General features: G+C 27.0%; 2 protein-coding genes across 5 annotated transcripts in view; both read left to right on the top strand.

Annotated features, from left to right (window-relative positions):
- The window catches only part of LOC107448989 (sarcoglycan beta), a 135,009-nt gene extending 115,096 nt beyond the window's left edge, over positions 1-19,913 (top strand). For 2 of the 4 annotated variants that reach the window (XM_043040634.2, XM_071187806.1), the window contains 5 exons: positions 6,214-6,408; positions 8,339-8,521; positions 10,228-10,437; positions 13,488-13,622; positions 14,341-19,913. In XM_043040634.2, coding sequence (XP_042896568.1) covers positions 6,232-6,408; positions 8,339-8,521; positions 10,228-10,437; positions 13,488-13,622; positions 14,341-14,550 — 915 coding nt within the window. In that variant the 5' untranslated portion in view covers positions 6,214-6,231 and the 3' untranslated portion in view covers positions 14,551-19,913. Of the gene's footprint in view, positions 1-5,413; positions 5,798-6,213; positions 6,409-8,338; positions 8,522-10,227; positions 10,438-13,487; positions 13,623-14,340 lie in introns of those variants that run through there. The other 2 variants (XM_016064377.3, XM_016064378.3) reach the window with 2 other exon arrangements.
- Positions 1-21,884, top strand: part of LOC107445938 (uncharacterized) — a 91,492-nt gene that overhangs the window by 4,449 nt on the left and 65,159 nt on the right. The gene's annotated exons all lie outside the window — the stretch shown is intronic.

The raw sequence follows: 21,884 nt of genomic DNA, 5'->3' as shown, positions 1-21,884 counted from the left end.
TAAGGAATGTAATTTTAAACATTCAATTTGAATTTGAAGTCAATATTGGAAGATTTGTCTGAGCTACGATATTGGTTTTCTTGATAGATGTGACTTCGACGAAAGTGCTTTTGAAGTTTTCTGTACAAGAGTGACTGTGAGGTGTTGCACTACAACTCGCAATTCGAGTACTTAGATATTCTTCTTGATCTTAAACCTTTAGGTATCTCATTTTAACGTATTAGGACATTTAAACAAAAAGAAAAATATTTTCCTAAAATTCTAGAGTGGTCACTGGCCAGCCCCTTAACAAAAATGCGATCTTTGTTTCTAAGTAATATGTAAACTGAATTAAAAGAACTTGACCAATCCAACTTCATTTTCTAATTTCAGATTTATATGCTTCCAAGAATATCCTTGTCGAATATAAAGCCAAATTCAGCATTATTCTTTAATACGTAGAGCGTATTGTAATCATGATTGACCCACGAGTTAAAGGACATTTTTTATTTTCTTTTTGGTATAGAAACACCGTGTTTCCTTAACTTTCACAAATTAATCTAATACATATTTCTCTGTCTTAAAATTCATCTTAAATTTTGAATTTTTAAGATCCGAAATTGGTTTTCTGATTTATTAATAGATGTTAACTGCCTCTTACTTGAATCATTCAAAAAATTCATAGTAAATCGTGATTTTGATTATCGTTTGTTTCATTATCATGCTCGTAAAGCTAAAACTCTCGAAATGATTGTTTCCTTCTATTTTGTTTATAAACACTTGAAATATCAATTTCAGAAGAGTTATTCTTAAAAAATAATAATGATAAATAAATAATAATAATAAATGAGTAATAATAATAAATAAATAATAATAAATAAAAAATAATAATAAATAAATAAAATAAACTGTTTTGAGCTAACTTCAACACCTTTAATATAGGCGACGGTATTTTTTGATTAGAAAACACACACTTATTAATTTAAATCATATTTTTAAAAGTTATATGGTGGACTGACTGAAAAAAGAAATTATGATGCGTGATTATCTAGGAATGTGCTGATTCATGGGTTTGAGTGCACAGGGTTTGCCATAATGATCACCTAAAATGAATATTCTCACAAACCTTCCAAAAAGTATACATATTAGGGTAAAAAGAAAAAATCTAAAAGCTATCAAAATCTAACGAATTATTATTGAGGAAAAAAATACTCAAAACATCGTTTGATGACCGGAAAAACCGAGAAAAACTGTATGGTTGTTATAAAAAACACTTTAAATTTCAACCCAAACTAATTTTAACGTTTTTTTTATTTTTTTTTCTATCCCGCCGTCCTCATTAGCAATTTGATAGATTTCTATAGCGTTTTTGCTTCTTGTTCTCACAGATATAAATTTTCGATCTTTCATGTGTATACTTCTAGTACTTTATTTCTGATAAGAAATCTAAAACGGGGGACGGCCCACTATAAATATAATCATGTAATGAGAAAATTTTAAAATATTTCATTTTAAATTTCAATATTTTCATTCTCAATATTTTGAATCTCAATATAATATTTCAACTACATCAATAAATTAAGTGGCAAACTGATCTGAGATAGTTTAAAAGTAAAAGATATGATAATGAATTTAGGACAGAAATTGGGAACTTATATTACAACCATCGTTTTATCATCGTTTCTTCAACCTCATATTACAATCATTTTCGAAAATGCAAATAGTCTATATAGATTAAAACAATATTTAAAATATTTCATCACATTCCTTAAGGGCTAACATACCAAGCAAATCGGAACTGTAATTGAGAGCAAAAAGAGAAAAGGAATAGAAAACTATTTTTAAAAATTCAAAATTCTCACATTTAAAAGTGAGCTCACACTTTTGTTGCCTATTTTACTGTTTAACCAGATAGCAAAATATTCAAAGCAAAAATATTCTATAAGGTTGAAATTATTCGTTACTTTTTGTACTAGCCGATACTATGCAGAATACGTTAATCATATTTGCATAATACCGCCCATACGTGGTATGTGTAATTAGCAACACAAAGATATTCTTAATTACGAATTTTTAGAAATAAGCTCGAGCATATTTAAACCATTTAGAAGTCTAAGATTAAAAAATTTTTAGTATTCATTTTTTCAATGCAATATTATTTTTAAATTGCTAAACAAAGGCTATTAGTATATAAACTATGAAACAAAAATATCGCCAAATCGTTTAAGGAAATAATTTTATTTTTAGCTTAGAAATAATTATGAATGAAGTACAGAAATCTGAAAATGAATTGAAAAATAAATTTCTGATAAAACAATTATAAAAATAACAATTCAATTAATTGAAGATTCAAAATTATTATTGCATAGGGAGACTTCGGGGCTCTTTAGCATTCAATTACAAGAAATTATAAAGTTATGCTCTTGGCTATAAATTTTACTAAAAAGATTTCCTGATTACTGATGCTAATTTTAAGAATGTTTTGTTTGTGAAATTTCTTTGAAATCCGATTTCCGTAAGAAAACAAGTTCAATCAGTTTTGTTAATTTGAATGCATTATATCATAAGGGGAACAAAATCCTAAAATGCTTCGAAATTTCAAAAAAATATTCTTGACTAAAAAAATAAAAAATTATTTTTGTCATTTGGTTGTTTAAAAATTATTTTATTTATCAATAAAATAATTTTTAAAGATTTAATATCAATTATAATAGCAATTTTGCATTAATTGCACAATTAGATTTTTATCCTCATGAAATATTTTTTTTTTTTCATTTTCTTTCTTTTTGGCTCTCGCGTCTGGATTTACTTTCAATTTTCCTGAAAGTCTGATATTAGCATTTTGTATCGGTTTAGAATAGCGTTTCCCAAAAAATGTTCCATAGAAGAATCACAGGAGCTCAGAAATTTACGATTGTTCTTTAACCGTTAATTTAACAATCATCCATATACCCAAACAATCATCCATAATTTATTTAATATTTCGGTTGTTTATATGAATTTATTTCTGTAAAATTCTTATGATAAAAATGTAACAAATTTGAAAAATTAAAAATATGTTTTTTTCTGTAAAATCTATTATAAATTTTTAATATTATATATTCCATTCCTTACATTAAGTATTTTCAAAATAATTAATTTTATTTTTTTGGTTAGTATATTCACGGCCTCTAATGAGCTTTTTTTTTTAATAAAATGCCAGGGTTCCCCCAAAGACATATCAATTTACGTATTATTAATTAAATAAAATATTACAAATTACGTAATATTTTTTCATAATAATCAATTTACGAAGATAAATTTTTTAGATTTTCTGCTTACAATTGGAGACACGAATGAAAATGTTTGTATTTCACTGTTTCTGATTTTCTTACAATTTTGTTCGAAACTTTATTGATAGAAATATTGATAAGTTTATTGTGTTTTGAATAAATCAGCAATTTTTTTTCCTAATACTGCTGAAGACAAATAAAAATGTATATGTTTCATAACATATTAATTTACTTATTATTAATTTAATAAAATATTGCAAATTACGTAATATTTTTTCATGATAATCAATTTACGAAGATAATTTTTTTAGATTTTCTATTTACAATTGAAAACACGAAGGATAATTTGCAGCCATAATTTGCTTAAATTGTTAAAATTATACTAATAAATTTTATTGAGAAATTTCATACCAGTTTAAATAAGAAAAATTCTATCATTTTTATGTAAACGTCCTGTGTTTCCTTACAAAGTGATTTTAGTCTATCATAAACTAAACTCAAGTCGCAAAATATCTCGAAATCAATTATCATTTTATTCAATTATTTTTGTTCATTTATTTAGACAAATATATTTTTCAAAAGAAAGATTTTAAATTCTAGGTTGGAAAAGGTTTGTCAGCAAGGGCGCCGGCAGCGGGGTGCAAAGGGGTGCACTTGCACCCCCCTGGCTTTTTTTTAAACAGTTAAAGAGATACAGAAAAACAATTTTGTTACAAAAGTTTTTATTAAACATATTTTTTTATTGAACAAACTTGGCAGACATCTAAGCTATATTTTTAAATTTCATTTAATAAAATATAAGTAATATTATATTTTCTATTAGTTATTTAGTTTAACAAAGGTGTATAACACTAACTGACTTCTCAAACCTGTGAAACTTCATCAACACAATAAATACCAATGTTAAGCGTGCACAAACACGTTAGTATACGAAACTACTGTTTGTAGTTATTTGTGTTTCAAAGTCAGTAGCTCTGCCAGCGCCATCAGTACAGTTTCTCGTAGCAAAATTTGCAAGTACAAGAAATTCGTATATATCTTGTTAACAATGAAGAAATGTATCTTGAAAAAATTAACAGATGAAAGTATATGTAATAACAAAACAAAATGTAATAACCGAATATTTTTAATTTTTTTGTGTGTGTGGGGGGGGGGTAGTTTGCTAGAGGGTTGCACCCCCTTTTATATTATTCTGCCGGCGCCCTTGTTTGTTAGGTTGCTATCTAATTTGTACGCAGATTCAAGGCCCGAATGATGGAACCTAAAACCATCAATAAATTGGATACCTTCATTAATTCTTGCCATTTCAATACTATTTAACACTTTATTTCCCATATTTTGCCTTCATTTTCTCATAATTATATTTAAATTAATTCATGGTTTTATTTTCTTAATAAAGTAAATTTTTTGACAAGTTCAATAACTAATATACCTTTCACTTAATCAATGAAAAAGTAAATTTATTTTCAGATGTTTTTTTTTCCTAATTTCCCTTTCTTTAAATTTTTTAATTGTCCAATTTAATAATTTATATTAACAACATATGAAAATGTTCAAATGGTAAAATATTTTATGTAATGGTAATATTTTTCGTAATGTAAATGAGTAAATATTTTATGTAATGGTAAAATTTTGTAGTTACATACTTAAACAGGGCTCTGCCTCGGGTAAAAGTTTGCGCTGTGCCTGTAGCTGTAGTAATTAAACCTTAAAAATATATCTGATATATTTCGATTTGCCTGTTGTGAATTTTGATCAGAAAGATAGTAATTACATAATACCAATTTTTAAAAAATTCCCCTGAAATCCAATTTTTATTTGAAATGTATGATAATTTTCAGTTTTAATATTTTACTTTACTTTATTAGACTTTTGGATGAACCAAAGTTTTACAGAACTATATTAAGAACGTTTTTTAATTAATTGGGCATTCATTTTATTTTTAATGTTATAGTAAACGTATTATTCAAATATTACTTTCAAAATTTGTTCAACTATTTGATAAAATGCCATTGATTTTAAATGTTTCCCTATCTTGCTAGTACCTACCTATTTAGTACCTAGTATGTATTTACCTATAATAAAACAATTTCTCTCGCTTTTATTTGATTATAGCTGTAGTAGGTGGCAGCACTATTTAATTATTACAAACAAACTTTATCTTAAAATTTTTGTCTCTTTCTTCTTCAACATTGCCTACACAACAAAACAATTGTCAATGGGGGAAAAAAAAGAAGTAAATAACATATTAAATTTACAGATCAATTGTGTTCTAAAATATAAACAATGAATCATATGAATGGAAACAATGCAAAGATTGATATGTCTAGAAAGTATGGCCAAAGCGTGCTAGTTTATCGCATTGAAAAGTTTCATTTTAAAGCACAAAATCAAAACAGAAAACAATAACATAACCTGAAATTTGATATTCTGATCGCAAAGATGATACTCTCTTAAAAAAAATCGGCGTCGCTAAGAAAATAAAATTTTCCCTAAATTGTAAGTTTAAATAGTTAACTTCAAGTGTTACTATGGCTGCTGGAGAGGTAAAATTTTCTGCACAATTATTTTTTCCTGTATTATTTAGCAGAATTTTTTTTTTTTTTTCTTGTTTCCCGCTTTTCTATTTAAAATATTTTTGAAATCTTATGCATAAATTTTTCAATCAGTTTTGTTGCATCTGGTACCAACTGTTATATCTGTTTCCTTTACTGAATACAGTTATTTTAGATGTGGAAAATTTAGTAATTGGTTGCATAAAAAGATAATTCCTTAAGATACATTTTCATTGTAAAATAATTTAATTATAAGTGTTCCCAAGTAATCCCTTATCTTTTTTTTTTTAAGTGATTCGTTTTTGCGGAAGTTTTAAATGAAAATATATTACATATATATATATTACATACATAATTTTTTTTATTTATTTATTACTATTTAATACTTTTCTTTTTGTCTTTAACAGGGTACAAATACATTGTCAATGAGAGAGAAAGCTTTGCTTAAGCAACATATAAACAATCATCATGTTTCTGCACATCCAGGCTATGTTCCAGTCTCAGAATTATATTTGCATAAAACTGGCTTGAGGGGAAAAAAGGGCATCATGTTTTATGCATTGGTTGTTTTACTATTTACAATTGCTCTTATAAATTTAGCTGTGAGTATGTCAATTGATATTGTATCTTGTTAAGTATTATTTATATACATAGAGAGAGTGATTTTTTTTTTAATGTCTGTCTACACTTATGAAGATATAAGTAACATATCTATATAAATTTGCGAGCATGTAAAAGTCTTGGCCTAGGGTTAAAAGATGTTATCAATAGACCAAATACTGCACCTATTGTAATTGTTTTATAAACATTTATAAAGCTTTTGATAGACCAAGGGCCATATTAAGCGTACGTGGGGCTCTAGGCCATTCAATCTTTTGGGGCTCTCAGATTAAATTTTTTTCTTGTATATTTTTTATTTATTCAAATATCAAAGTATTTATATATCTTTTCATTTAAGAAAGCATATTTAAAAGAAAAATAAATAATAATAAATTAAATTTTACTTTATTTTATTAAATTAGAGCTAAAAAATAATCATAACATTTTGAAAAAATATGAAAAATCATTGCTTTTCTCAATTTTTTAAAATTTATTTTCAAAAAATCCCTTTTAAGGGGGGCCCTAATCATTGGGGGCACCAGGCCATGGCCTAATGGGTAATGCAGCCCTGGATAGACCCTAATGTTTTCTTACAATGAATCGAAGAAACAAATTCTGTTCGATTTCTAATTTATTTTTGAATAAAATTATTATGTTAATGTAAAAAAAATAATAAAAGTATTCATGCCCTCCTACTATTACAAAATTTCCATAGTTTCAGAAAAAAATTTCCTAGTCATTGAAAATGTAATTTATTAATTTTTTAAAAAAATTCGAATTGAAAGAATTTTGTCAACCACTACCTAAATAATATAAATAGGCTTATAAATTGTCAAATATACAAACTACGATTCAAATTTACAAACCGCCATATTAAGTTCCAATAAAAGTTTTATAAACATTCTATTTGCTTTTAAAAAAATCTCTGCTTTTGTGCACTGCCACTTTTGTGAAAATTAATTTGTAAACATTCCAAATGTTGCAGGATATTTTTGTGCAACATAATTTATATTTTTTTCTGGAATTTTTGTTTTTTTTGGTCAACCATGTTACACTATGATGCTTTAGAATGTTATGGTCTAATATCTGTGAATGTAAAAGGCTTTTGGTTTTATTATAACTCTGGTGGGTAATTAGATTAACTGACATACCTGTACTTAACAAATACGTTAAAAGCTAAATTATTTCATTTATTTGATAAAAATTTCATTTTTTATCTGTTTTAATTTAATTAAATGTCACTCTTAAATTAAATATGTGCTACATTTTCTGATTTTCAGAAAAATCTTCAAATATTGGTATATTTAGTCTTAGAGCTAACTGCAGTTCGTTTGGAAAGTTTGAAGAGAATTATGTCGAAAGTTTTTTTTTTTTTTTTTTCAAGATATGCTTAAGATCTTTTTTTCGAGGTTATATTATGTTTGTCTTAGAAAATATTTTTTTTTTTACATTCCTGGCCAAGTACATTCTCTGGCTGTAAGGTCATAAAAGATGGCAGCCACTAAATAATTAATTAAACTATTCATATCTATGTTTATCCTTGAGATTGAGTTCCTTAAAATTTAAATAATTATGCTATTGTAATTATTTATAAATTGAGTATCAATATTTAGCGGTTAAAAAAAGCTAAAATTCTAAGCCTAAAGAATCAGATATAGTGAGCAGTACATAAATACTTATGAACTGTTTTTTAGGCTCAAAATTTATTATATTTTGTTTAAGATAGGGGAATTTTCTTTTAATATGCAATCAGAACATTCTTAAAATCCACCTATTTAAATCAGAATGCTATAATTACTATTTGCAATGTGCTAAAATACAAATCATAATATATTTAATATTTTATTCTTTGTATCTTGGAAGACCCTATAAATATTTAATAAAAATAAATAAATTGCACAGAAAAAACTTCATAACATAATTTACTTATAGGTCATAGTTGTACTTTTGAGTGTCCTTCGTATTGGATATGGAATGGAAAGTATGGAATTTATCAGATATGGTAAACTCTTACGATTTTTAAATCATGCTGACATGGGAACAATTACCCCAGACACTGGAGTGATAGGAGGTTTCTCTGATAGCGACTTACCTATAATTGGAGATAATAAACCAGTAAGTATGTTTGTCGGCTATCTGTAGAAAAATGTAAATATGCTGCATCCTCTGGTGTGTTGGAAAATCATAACCACATAGTGTTGGAAAACCATAACCATCCATGCAGATTCCATCATAAGCGTATGTGGTTTTTCAATCACTTTTTCAGTAATTATTGCCATGGGTTTCCACATAGTTTTAAAAATCGGAATGTTTTTAATATGCAGTTCTGATATGCGAATTTCGAAGTCTAGTTATTTTTCATGTGCTTTGTGTCCACTTCATCGTTTATCCAAGTGATTTTTCGATTGTGTTTTCGGCAGTTATTGTCAAATTTCTACATATTTGCTTAAATCTCTATATTTTAAATACCATATTGTTATGACTTCCAAGTTTCAAATTGCTCGTTTTAATAATCACTTTTAATGTGCTTTATTTGTGCTGATTTCATCCTTTCAACAAGCTATTTTTTTTTTTTTTTTGCAGTTATTGCTTCGCGTTTGAAAATCCCAATATTTTTAATACAATACTTTGAAAAGCTTTATTTGTGCCGATTTTGTCAATCAAAGTTATTTTTCAATACATTTTTTAGCAGTTGTTATGCATTTCCTCCTGGTATTGAAAATCCGGATATTTGCAATATATACAATATTTGCAGGTTTCGAATCACATATTTTAATGCTTGCTTTATTTATCAGTCAACAAGTCTAAATACTTAAGACCTGTTTACACGGTCCAAGTTCTTGAGTCTGAGAAATTGGAGGGATTTCTCTGTCCAAGAAATTGGATGATTCGTCAACACTATCCAAGTTCTTGAATGTCACTCATTGGTCGTATGAAAAACTTGCTCAACACGTTGTTCGTGATCAGCAATATAAAATAATAATTACATGAGTTTAAAATTACTAAATAAATTCAAATAAAATCATAATAACACAAATTAACCTTAATAGATTAATTTATTTGGACTAAAATATATGAAAACAGACAACAAAAGGACATAATCTGATGCCTGCTTGTTGACATCACAAAACCTAAGACGCTGATTGGTTAAGGGATAAAAAACTTGGATGGAAAGTAGAACATGCTCTACTATCGTCCAAGGACTTGGATCAAGTACTTGGATGGTCGTTTACAAGATCCAAGCTCAAAGCCAAACAAGTTTCCATCAATATCAATCTATCTTCATCCAAGAACTTGGATCGTCTAAACAGGTCTTTAGTTACTTAGTCTACTTCATTGGTCAACCTGCTGTACAAGTGGTTCTTTTCACTAATAAAGGTTGTGCACCCCTGATAAATTATTGAAATATAAAATTTTATTTGTAATATTTTTGGAAGTATAACTTTTTAAGAAACAAAACACAAGTGGTAGTTAAATCTCTTAATTTTTTCTCAAAAAGTATTTCCACAAATTTCTTTCAGTTTTGATAATATTCTTTCAAATCAGATAATTATTCTGTAGTTTAACAAAATGTAAAATTCCTGTTTAATTTGGGAAATTCGGTATCATTTTCTTTTACTTGATTTTCTAGTGAAAAAAAACCCTGTAGTGGTCCTGTCTTTGTGACCCACTGTTCCATAGTAGAGGTTATTTATTTTTTCTTGAAATTCTGGCTGATTAAGATCTAATTTTTTTAAAGAGAAAATGTACATTTTGTATTTTAAAATTATATAGTTTTAAGTTATTATGTTTTCTTTGTTTAATAGATTTTTTTTCTTCAGATAATTTTCCGAACTGGACCCAGAATGAATACTGGAAAGTCTGGACCCAGTCTTGAAATTCATCATGACCATACAATTATCTCTGGTGTTGAAGAGTTCTTAATTCAAAGCCCTACCTCAGGAAAAAAGATTTTTTCTACTGATTATAATGATTTCAAGTTACCTACAGGTGTCTCTCACTTAAGTGTTAAGGAAGCACATGTGTCCAGGGTAAAAAAAACTTTTTAAAGCTTTTATTTCAATTTCAGAGATATGTCAAAAAATTTTATTAATTCTATGTGGCTCAAACTTTAAATTCTTCTACTTTCAGATATTTTATTATTATTTTTTTTCCTTATCATGGCATAGTATTTTCTAGCTCTTTATTATTTGAACCTTAATTCTGAAGTGGTCTCAGTGAAAAATATGTTTGTGCGAAAAAATGACTTTTTATATCTCTTTTGATAGTTAAAAATATCATCCACTTTTAATTAATTAAAACATTTAAGTTCCATTGTATGAACTATTAAGATAACATTTAAGTTTGTGAAAATCATTTTATTCAATCAAAAGTTATTAAGGGGGCTCCACTTTTTTATGCCCTATGATTTTGGTACAAAATATTTATATATTTTACATTCATTCCTTAAAGACTTCTTAAATGTTAGCCCACATTATTTGCATCCTTAATTTTTTAGTTGCATCCTTTTTTATTACACAATTGAAAGAGTAAAAAATGTAACATTGTGATACAATGAATATTCTATTTAAAAAATAATAAAATTGTGCATTTATTTTCTTTAAATAGGATACTAATTATATCTTATAATTAAGAACTGTATGTTTACAGATTTTTGCACTCTTTTGTCCATTTTCCTCTGAAAATGTCATTTGTTTAGAATCTTACTTTATCAATGAATGCTATTTCAAAGGGAACACTTCTCATTTAAGGTAATGAGACGTAATTGGATATTGAAGGTCATGTTCTTAAATATTTGGGTGAAAAATATAAAGTTCATAACCATTAAAATTTTACATATTTTTTTGTGCAGTTTCTTACTCTGATTTTTTTTTAATTATTATTTTGTGAATAGTCATATTACTTTTAATTAAACATATTCAAATAAATCAAATAATTGTCGCTGGCGGCGGTCAGTGTGCGGGTGGGTGACCACTTGGATCAGTCTGCATAGGGACCGAGGGTGTGCGGCATTGGTCCTCGTTAAACTGTGCTACCGTAAAGTGCTCGACTTCGCGTGCAGGTCGTTGGGCTACCAAAGCGGGGGTGCCATCCCCTGTGCAGAGGATCAAAATTGTGATGGCATGTCTTCGGATCATCCTCAAGGATGTTTCCCAGACCGTCGTCAATAGCCCATTGTGCAGCTCTAGTGCGTCGTAAATGAACTACAACAACAAGTTAACATTATAGCATTTAACTGAAAAATGCTGTTTTATTGAATTGTTATATTAAATAATTCTTTTTATTTCTAACTTTATGAATAATTCTAATTAGTGCTTCTAACTTCTTTCTTTCTTACGGACAACCCTCGTAGGCAGACTATTTTTTTTTTGGTCCCAATAGTATCTGTTTAACTGAGGTTTCACTGTATATGCATAATATATTTCTTCATTCCTTTCACCTTGTGCAGTAATCTACAATGTCATTAATGTATCATTATCACGCCGCAAAGTGATAGTAAAAAAAATTTTACATTGATGTACTAAACAGGGAAACTGCTGAGATATGATCAAGCAAGGAAAATCATCCTGCTTTATTAGGCATTATTTGTAAAATGAACAAATATAGCTACACCTATCACATCAAAAACATATTATATTAACAAATTAAAATATTAAGCATCTTTTTTACCGAGGCGAAGACAATTTCTTTATAGGTATTGATTTTTATACAGCGATTTTGTAGCCTTTTCAGCAGTCAGGCTGAGAGACCATTGGATATCCAAAAACCTCGCAGTCCTACCGCTGAGAAGTTAACATTTCCAGTGAGTGCATAGTTGCTAATGGACAATTGGGAGCATGGGAAGAGGTCTAAAATTTCGTGAATTATCAATAGATAATATAGCCACAAATAATACCAACCCCGAGTTATAAATGAAATTTTGAAAAATTTAAAAGCTATGAAATATGTAATGCCTATATAATGACACCGTAATCATATTTTAACGAAATGCGGAATATATGAGTGACTTTGAATAATTTAACTAAAAATAGAATATTAAATAAATATTTATGCACCTTGAGTGTAACCGCAGTCTTATTATGACATAGCATGAAACTGTAGCATCAAAAATAGTGATTGCTTTGATTCTTAACTCTTTCAAGTTTAATGTTGTTGTTTAGTTGTTGTTGTAACTTTACTTGTACTTGATATAACTTTGATAATCTTAAGATTTATCTTCTTTCTGACACCAATGCCAACAAGCTAATCTTGAGCTGAAACAAAATAATGATAATTTTATAGATATAGACAGTAAACATTTTTGTTGCAAATGAAGTAGAAAACAAAATACTCCCCTGTAGTGTATTATATGCAAAACCAACTTAAATAAAGAGTGTTGATGGGTGTATTATGCAGAATAAGGATTTGAAACAAAAATCAGCATTTTTAAGAAATCTGAATTATACAATTTTATATTTGATTTTTTTTTTTTCTAAATTGATTTGTTTTGATTTTTATATGTTGTTTTTTATATTTTACTTTTAATTAAAAAAAACTGCTCAATATCTAATGGCAGAAAAAATACATATACTCAATACATTAGGAGTCAATCAACAGAATTGAAGAAAGAAATAGCTAGAATTTTTACCTAGCGTTCCACACCAAAGCTTGCATTTTGGAATTTTGAAGAATAAAACTTTAGCAAAATCTTTTCTTAATTTTTAAGCAAAAAATCGTACATTGAAAGGAAATATTTATAAGTGGTTATATTTATAAGTGGTCTATTCCACAATAAACCATAAATCACCACTCGAAAATATTTATCCACTCTCAGAAGCAAGTTGGCATCACTGATATTACATTATTTTTAAATAAATTTCTTGTTGTGAAGGAGGAAAGTTCTAAGTATATGTTGCATACATAATAGAAAATAACTTCTTTTTCTTGCTTTGAAAACAAACATCATTTAAAAGGCTTACATACATGAACTTTCTATTAGTAGTATACACATTAGGTTTATGTAATGTAGCATTTTGTTTTTATCTGTTTATGAAGCTATAATAGAATTTTGTTTTTGTCTTAGTAAATTATTTTTTTCCAGATTGTGAGTAAGAAAAATGAGTCACTAGAGATATCATCTCCTTATCAAGTAATATTAAAGGGTAATGAAGGTCTCACTATGGCAGGGAAAGAAATTGTTTGGGTTACTGGAGTTGATCTTTATCTCAAAAGTGTTGTAAGTTTTTTTTAAATATCTAAATCAATTGATAAAATATGATATTTTACTTTAATTAGTCAAAATTTTTGCTAAATATTTAAATACAATTATATAAAATTAAGGTAATAAAATTATAGTTAATAATTTAACTACACTCATGTCCTAAAGCTAAGGAACAAACAAATTTTTGTCTACAACCATTTTCACTAACATTTGAGGTTAGTGCAAAATATTTTTTCCAGTAGTAGTGAACTAAAGCAAAAGCTTTTAAAATAGATTGAATTTTAATAAAACTTTAATCAAATTTTTAGAAAGTAACCATTCTTCTATCTGACTTTTTATTTATTTTAATTATTAATATTAATGATGGATAAAATTCTTATAAATTCTAATTTATTAAAAGATTTATATTTTGCCTTTGCCATTACTGCATGCTACTCAAGAAATGCCAAACTAAGCTGTATAATATTTTATATGAATGCATGATTGATAGGATAGTTCTCTTTTTAACATTTTTTTTAAATTGTTCAATAAAATCTTTTTTTTTTATCATACTTTAAAATTAATCTTCTTACTTTATGGATATTCAAGTTTTTGCAGATTTTAGCTCATTTTTATATAAATGAGCGATTTCTGTCACTGTCGTATATATTACTTATTTCTTTCTAATATTCATGTGACATTATCCAGCTAAATTGTTAGGAATTGATAATTTTTCAATTTTAAATACTTTTAGAATCAAAGTATAATTCTTGACGGTGCAGATGGTGTTATGGTTTCTGCTGGGAAATTACCATTTGCTGCAGAAACCCAAGATAGTGCTCCTCGCTGGTACAAACTTTGTGTGTGTATGCCTAGTGGCCGTGTTTTTCGAATTCCTGTCCGTGAACAAGGCTATGGTTGTAATGATGTAAGATTTCCAGAAAGCATAAACCCATGTTCTTAACTAGCTTGATCAATTCTTATTGTGAAGCCGCTTGTATATTTATTAAATCTCATCTACATTTACACAAATTTAGCATTTATTTCTAAAAACGTAATTGATTTACAGTATTAGCTTTGTTTTTAAATGTTTTTTACTCAGACTTAATTGACACTATACTCGTCGAACTTTTTAAGGAATTATTAGTGAATTGTTCTGAGTGTAAATTAGTAATTATCAATTAATTGTCTTTTTCTTTTCATTTCTTTATATTCTTTCTTTATTGGTTTTACTCTGCTAACACAGAGATATTCATAGCCTTAATATGAATTGTGTTGTTTTTCACTTATTTAACGACAATAGCTGATGCATTCATTCTCATTTGTATGTAATTTTGTAAAAGGACAGAAACATCTTGTATTTAAGTTAAAAACTATGCGACTACTTACTAGTAAAAAAAAAAACGTTTAGCTCAAGTTATGTCATTGTTAGAGATTAGAAAATAAAAAAATTTAATGTCATAATTAAGCCTAGGATAATTTTTCAGAATCCCAAAATATTCAAACTTGTTATGTATCTTCAAAATAAACTTTTAGATTAATATCTTCACAATAAATTTAAATAATTCACTATTTCAGAAGTAATTATTTAGTTGTTTTTTTACTGCAGTACATAACTCTTTATCTGAAATTCATAACTCCTTATCTGAAAAATTAAGAAACTAGATCAAAGTTTTCATAATTTTTCTGCCATCTTTGAAAAAGCAGATATTTTCAAGTTACTTTTAAAAGGCATTATTTCCCTACCTTTTTTTTAAAAAAAAAAATTTCTATTTTCTTACTGTGTTGTAAATTAAATACCTAAAGTGTTGTTTTTCTTTCATATTACCAACATAAATTAGCACCCCATCCCCCTCTTGTTTTGAGTTTTTTTTTAACAATTCAATGAAATGGGTGATTAGACATAATCACTTTGACTCTTATCTCAAACTGTTGATCTTGAAGGAATATTTTGACTTTCACATGCACTGTGAGTCAAATGCACTTTAGTAAAGGCTGGTTCCATTCCACCTAAGTTGCTTTTATTAATTTTTTGCCATCACACATTGCATCACAGTACTTGTGTTAAAGTAGATTTGTTACATAAAATCGGAATACCTTGTTTGCCTTTTACAATTTTTTTATATTTGAATATCACCTTCATGTGTTTTATCCATTCTCTTTTCACAAAATCAAAATTTAAAATATTTTCTCATTTTAATTTTGTATCAGCAGAAAGAAAGCAATTATAAGTATTAAAAATCAAAATTTTAAAAGAAATAAATGCTAACTCTTTTAAAAAAACATTCAATGAATAATTTTTCAATGCTATTTATAAAAACAAAATCTTAAAACATAATTATCTGATTTTTGAATCTCCAAATGTGATGACTTTCCTGCTAAACATTGCTCTGAACCAAAATCTAAGATGCTTGCAAAATGTTAATGAACTGAATTCAGCAAATAATGTCATAAAAGTTTTCTAAAACTATAAAACCAAAAAATTTTACACTGAACTTGAAATAAAAAGAAAAGCTAAGATTTTAATGATAAATAATTTACTTGTTACTAAAAACAACAAGGTATTTGAGTGATAAAACTTCATACTGAAAAAAATCTGTAATTAGTTATTCAGCTATCTGTTGCTTTTTAAATCATGTTTATTGCTATGAAACAATAATAATTAAAAATCTAATCATTTTTTTTTAATTTTTAAAATGCTAGATTTAGCATAGGCTTAGAATAATTTTTAGAAGAAAATATTATCATGGTAGTATCATTGCATTATGATATCAGAAATAGTAGAAGTAAAAATTATTGAAAATGTTTCTGACCCAAAAGTAAATACATTAAACTGCATGTCTGTTTTGATAATTAAAATGTCAGTGCATTAAAATAAGTCGGGTTTTTTTTGCCATTAAATATTACTTGTAAATTGTAATTTGAAATCTAACTTGTAATGGTAGCAAGTACTTAATGCATGTGCCATTCTATATTTCTCCTCTTGTTGGGTGCATATTAAATTTTCTGAAATACTGACCTTCCCTACCCGCCTACTGTACACCATTCCATGATGCTTTAAAATCGCAAGTTAAACTTCTCAGGTTTCTCACCTCTAGTATTGTGAAAAATTTTGTCTGTGCATACCTTCAAATTGAGTTAACTTCTCATATTCAAGTATACTTAAATGGATTTATCACCTACTCAGCCACACTCCACATTAAATCCATAGGAGCTTTTTTCCCATTTATAAATTTAAGCACAAATAAAAAATTTTTATGAATTTAATTATGTGTTTTAACGCTTTTCTTGTGAAGTACGAATTTGGTTCATTGTATTGATTTATAGGAATTTATATTTATTAAGCTCATTGCTATTTTTAATTTTTATCAAATAGGTATTATCTGAGATGCTTTAATATGGGATGATTATCTTTATTAAAAAAATACAAGCATCAAAGATTATATAAAAGCATATTCTTTCACATGATTTTGGTATTTGATCGTTTTCTTTGTACCTGATGGTCTTCAACCATTTTATGCTCAATAATAAAATGTTTTTTTTTTTTTTTTACCATTAGAGAAAATCGATTGACATGTCAAAAAAAAACTGCTTCCCCTTCCCTTACAGTTCAATTTTGAACTATTGTTATAGGTCATTTTATTTCACTTTATGGAAGAGAATTGTATGATATTTTTTTCAGAAAAGTATTGAAATAAAACTGATACAATTGTGATCTGAATTGAAAATACATATGCTACAACTTTTATGTTTAAATTAAAGTTTTTATGATTGCTTATAAGATATATTGTGTATTAAAAAGGTAAGACTCTATAGAGTAAGATTTATTAATTTCATTTCAATTTCACATTTAAAAGACTCAAAACTGTGTAATAAAAAAGCTGCATTGTTTAGATATAAATGTTAATCTTAGCGTTAAGCAATAAATTTTATATTTTAACAAAATTTAGATATTTATAAAACAAATATGTTTCATAAATAATAGCTAACATGGTTGTATTATATTTTAAATGTTTCTCTAATCGTACTGACTATTTTATATTTGTTTATTTTAGTATTTTTAAGTGTTTTTCACAATTATTGCTGCCTTTCTCTTTTATAAATTTTGTATTTTACCTTTCTTTACAAAACAAATAGATCATATTATAAATTCAGGCAAATCTGTTTTGCGCAATTTTGTTTGTTTTGTTTTGTGCTATTTTCTCATATTTATAAATTTTAAAAAACTTAGCTAGATATAGGTTTCATGAAGTCTTTGACTATTGGTAATATAGCCTGTTGTCTGCAGTTTAAACAAGTTTTAGGTATTGAGTAAATTAACAGTATCATTAAATTGTGTAATTCCAGAAATTTCGAAAAATTCGAAAAGCTTTGCTATTTTTTCAAAGCGTAGCAGTTTGGGATTTTTGAGGTCCTTTGCATATCTCTAAAGCTTACAAAAGATTTTGACACTGCTTGAGTCAAAACTAGCGACATCGGTTGATTAAAACCAAAATTGAACCTCTAATACTGTATATAATTAATTTCACTGGTTAAACGGTAAAAAAACGGGATGCACTCCTCCATAAAAGAATAAAAACAAATGCCCACGGGATGAGCAGCCAGAGAGTTAATACTGGCTCTAATTATTGTCTGACTCTTCATTTAATGCTTGAAAAAATTTAATAAAGTCAATTTTGCATTTTTTTCATATTGTACTTTAAATCAAAGTTATTTTCTATCAGAGTTTCCAAGAAAATGCGCTAATTTTGAGTTTTAAAATATAGGGACTGTTAAGGAATCGTAGAGCAATAATTAAGCCCTTTTTAACATAAAAAAATCTTGTCTTTTGTGTAATAAAATAATGTTGTGTTGTTACAATATATACCCTTCTGTTCCTGTAAAAATGTATGTGACATTTTCTTTTTAATCTGCAGTCTTCCTTCACTGTTTTATTACAAATAAGTGTTATTGTAGATATAAATTTATAGCTGTTAATTGTAAATGTATTTTTTGGGTTGAAATGTGATATATTTTAATTTAAGTTGCTTTTTTTTAAATATTTTTCTCTATTTAATGGTATTTAAGATTTTGATATGTTTGCAATTGTTAAAATTTTCTTATTTTTTAGTGATTGAATTAGAAATTCAGTTTGGGGAAATAACTAAATGCTTCTGAATAGAAAACTGGATTTTCTAGGTGTTTTTCAAAAGCAATTTTCAGCAATAAAAAAAAATTACACACTCTTTAAGCTCAATAGTTTTAAAGACAAAAAATATCTTTTTACAATAGTATAGTAAAAAATAGCACTTGGTCAATTTTAAAATATATATTTCATTACAATCATCAATTATTTATGTCAGTGTGTGTTTTATTTATCAACAGCAATAAACAATCTCCCCCCGCACAATGACTTTACAGCAGTAAATGCTTATCTCTGCTTTTTATGTAAAGGTTTCGACTGATTTACACCTATTGACTCTTTGCAGTCGTATTTTACTGATACTTAATAATAACTGAGAACAACCATTTAACTGCAAATGAATAATTTTTTAAATTTTGTTTTCTAATTGGCTTTGAATCATGCTTATTAACAAACTGTCCTATTTTTTATTTAAATTATCTAAATTAAATAGGGTAATAAAATGTTTTTTAAATTAGGAATCCATTTTTAAAAAAAACTAATAGAAAAACTTCAGAAAATATTTGTTTTGTTTTTTCTTTGTGTGATTAGACCAGTTTTATTTATTTATTTATTTTTGAGGGGAAGATTTGGGAATTTGAAGCATTATTTCATACAGATTCCATTCCTTGGTTTTCTTCTGCCTCTTAGCCTTTAATTTTTTACAAAGCCATTCTTTACTTCTGGAATAATTTTAAATTATAACAAATTCATGTATGCAACTGCCCTTTCAAATTTTAATAATTTCTTAACGCTGTGTTTACCTTGAATTTTGTATGATGTCTAATGAGCAATATATATCATGCTTAATGCAATGTTTAGTGCAATATATCAAATGTTTAGTGCAATATGTCATGTCTTTCATATGCACTAGAAAATTCTGATTTTTAACTCTTTAACTGTGATCGATGAACTAGTTCAAAGTAGAATCTGGATGCTTTCCTGCACATCTGACTAATTATCATTTAATTCAAATTTCAGTCATTTCTAGCAAATTTATTTGAATAGATTGTCAGTTAAAGGGTTAAAATATTTATTTATGAATGTACTTAGTTGCCAAATTTATAACTGTTAAATGTAATTTGTGTGTTTTATTTTTGTTAGAATACTGTTTAATACTGTTTATTGGTTTAACATTTGTGATATTAAAAATAATTTTAGAAATGTGTTAGCTTTTTATTTGGTAGTGAATATTTAAGAAGACTAAAATAAAATACCCATTTAACCAGAATTCAACCTGCAATTAAACTGCACACAATACCTCCTTATTTAAAACTTTTCGATGTAAAAGGATTTATTTGTCCATGTATACTCGCTAATTGTTTCTAAATGTATGTGTCTTTAAATAAATTGCATTTGTATTGAAAGTATTATCAAACACAAAATAGTAGCTTATTATCAAATTTTTAGATTCCTTTAAAAATAATACCCTTCTTCATATTTGGATTTTGCCCCTAAAAGTAACTTTTTCCAGTTGATTTCTGTGTTTTATCTTTCGAGTATTCTTATTATTAATTTATTTTTTAACTCTAAAAACCTCAAGATTAATATAATGTTATGCATTTATTTTGGCGTTTTATTGACCAAACTTGCTTGGTGTCTTGCTTGACCAAGGAAATTAATTATTCAGTTTCTAAATGTGAAACTGATAAATTAAAATGAAAAGGATACTGTTCTGTCTGCCAACATATTATTACCTGAGGTGTATTACACATTTTTCCTGCTTTGCAGAAATACAAGTTAATTTGAAGAAAAAAAACTATTCAATACCACCCAAAAGACTAGTAGCTTGGTAAATCACCTTTTATAGTGAGCTTTTAAATTCTATTTCTTCCATGATTTGAGATTTTAAATTTATTAACATTTCATCTTTTAATATACCCGTGACTGATGTTCTCTTATTTATAGAATGTTGTTCAAAAAAATCTATTATGTTGAAAAGCCTTAAATTATTTTTTTAATTTTAAAATTCAAATTTTAATTTTTATCTGTATGGTAAAGAACTTGGAAATTACTCTCATATTTGTTGAATTTTGTACTTTTCGAATGAATATGTGTCAAAAATCAAGTTGGATTTATTGAATTTTCTCTTCATTGCCATTTAACTGTGTTTTACTATAATCTCTTTTATTAATATTTTTGCTTTGTATTTACCTTTTTATTTTCCAGTTTAGATTGCTAGTTGTTAAGATTTAGATCCTATATTTCCAATGTGGATGCTAACATCCCCCAGGAAACGTTGAAAACTCCAAAAGGGCATTAAGACTTTCAAGAGAATTTATAAAACTTACAGTAAAAAACTATTTTAAGTATTGAGTACTCATAAAAATATATTTTCGTTTGATTTGTATTGAAAAATCAATACATATTTAATTTTGCATGCATTAAATGTTAGGAGCAATATTAATGTGGCAATTTATTGAGAAAAGAATTATGAATCAATTATAGTGAAAATAACACCTTGATTGCTGTTCTATACAAAAACTTTTAAAACTAAAGAGTTCAATGAATTTTTTATTTTGTAAAAAATTATTTGGATATTTTTTTTCATTTATTTTGAACATTATGTTACAATAGTTATGGATTTCTAAAATGACCTGTTGAAAAGTTATTTTATCCTCCGCATAAAAGTTCACAGTAAATAAGTATTTACCTTTGTTATGTATAGTATCCTTTTCTAATTATAATGAAACAATGAGTCTTGTTCATCCTTACATCATTAGAAAAAGCGTCTGATACAAGGACTATATAGAAAGAATTTATAAATATATCTTTTGAGAAATATCAGAATTGCCAATTGAATTTTAATTGCCAATGCCCGCCACCAGGGCTGATCCGAGGTGTAAGCGGCTATGTAATGGCGTCGAATGAAGGGGCCACCAAACTGGTATAACTACATTTAAAAAAAGTTTTTACGATCTTATTTTTTCCTTTCTAAAAGCTTTTTTCTCTCACTTGCTTGTTGAAAATAACATTGAAAATGCACTTATTTTCCTAACACTTTTTTTTAATGGTGATCACTTGGGTCTATTTCCCATTGGCCTCAGAATTGGTACTCTCTTATTGTTACCCAGTGGGCACCTGTGACTAAGCCAAGGCGGTGGAGTAGTATAGCCCACGTCATGCAACCGCAAACC

This window comes from Parasteatoda tepidariorum, chromosome X1 (genome assembly GCF_043381705.1).
Source record: "Parasteatoda tepidariorum isolate YZ-2023 chromosome X1, CAS_Ptep_4.0, whole genome shotgun sequence".
NCBI lineage: Eukaryota > Metazoa > Arthropoda > Arachnida > Araneae > Theridiidae > Parasteatoda > Parasteatoda tepidariorum.
Note: the sequence above shows the minus strand (reverse complement) of the source record. Positions and strands in the feature narration are given on the sequence as shown.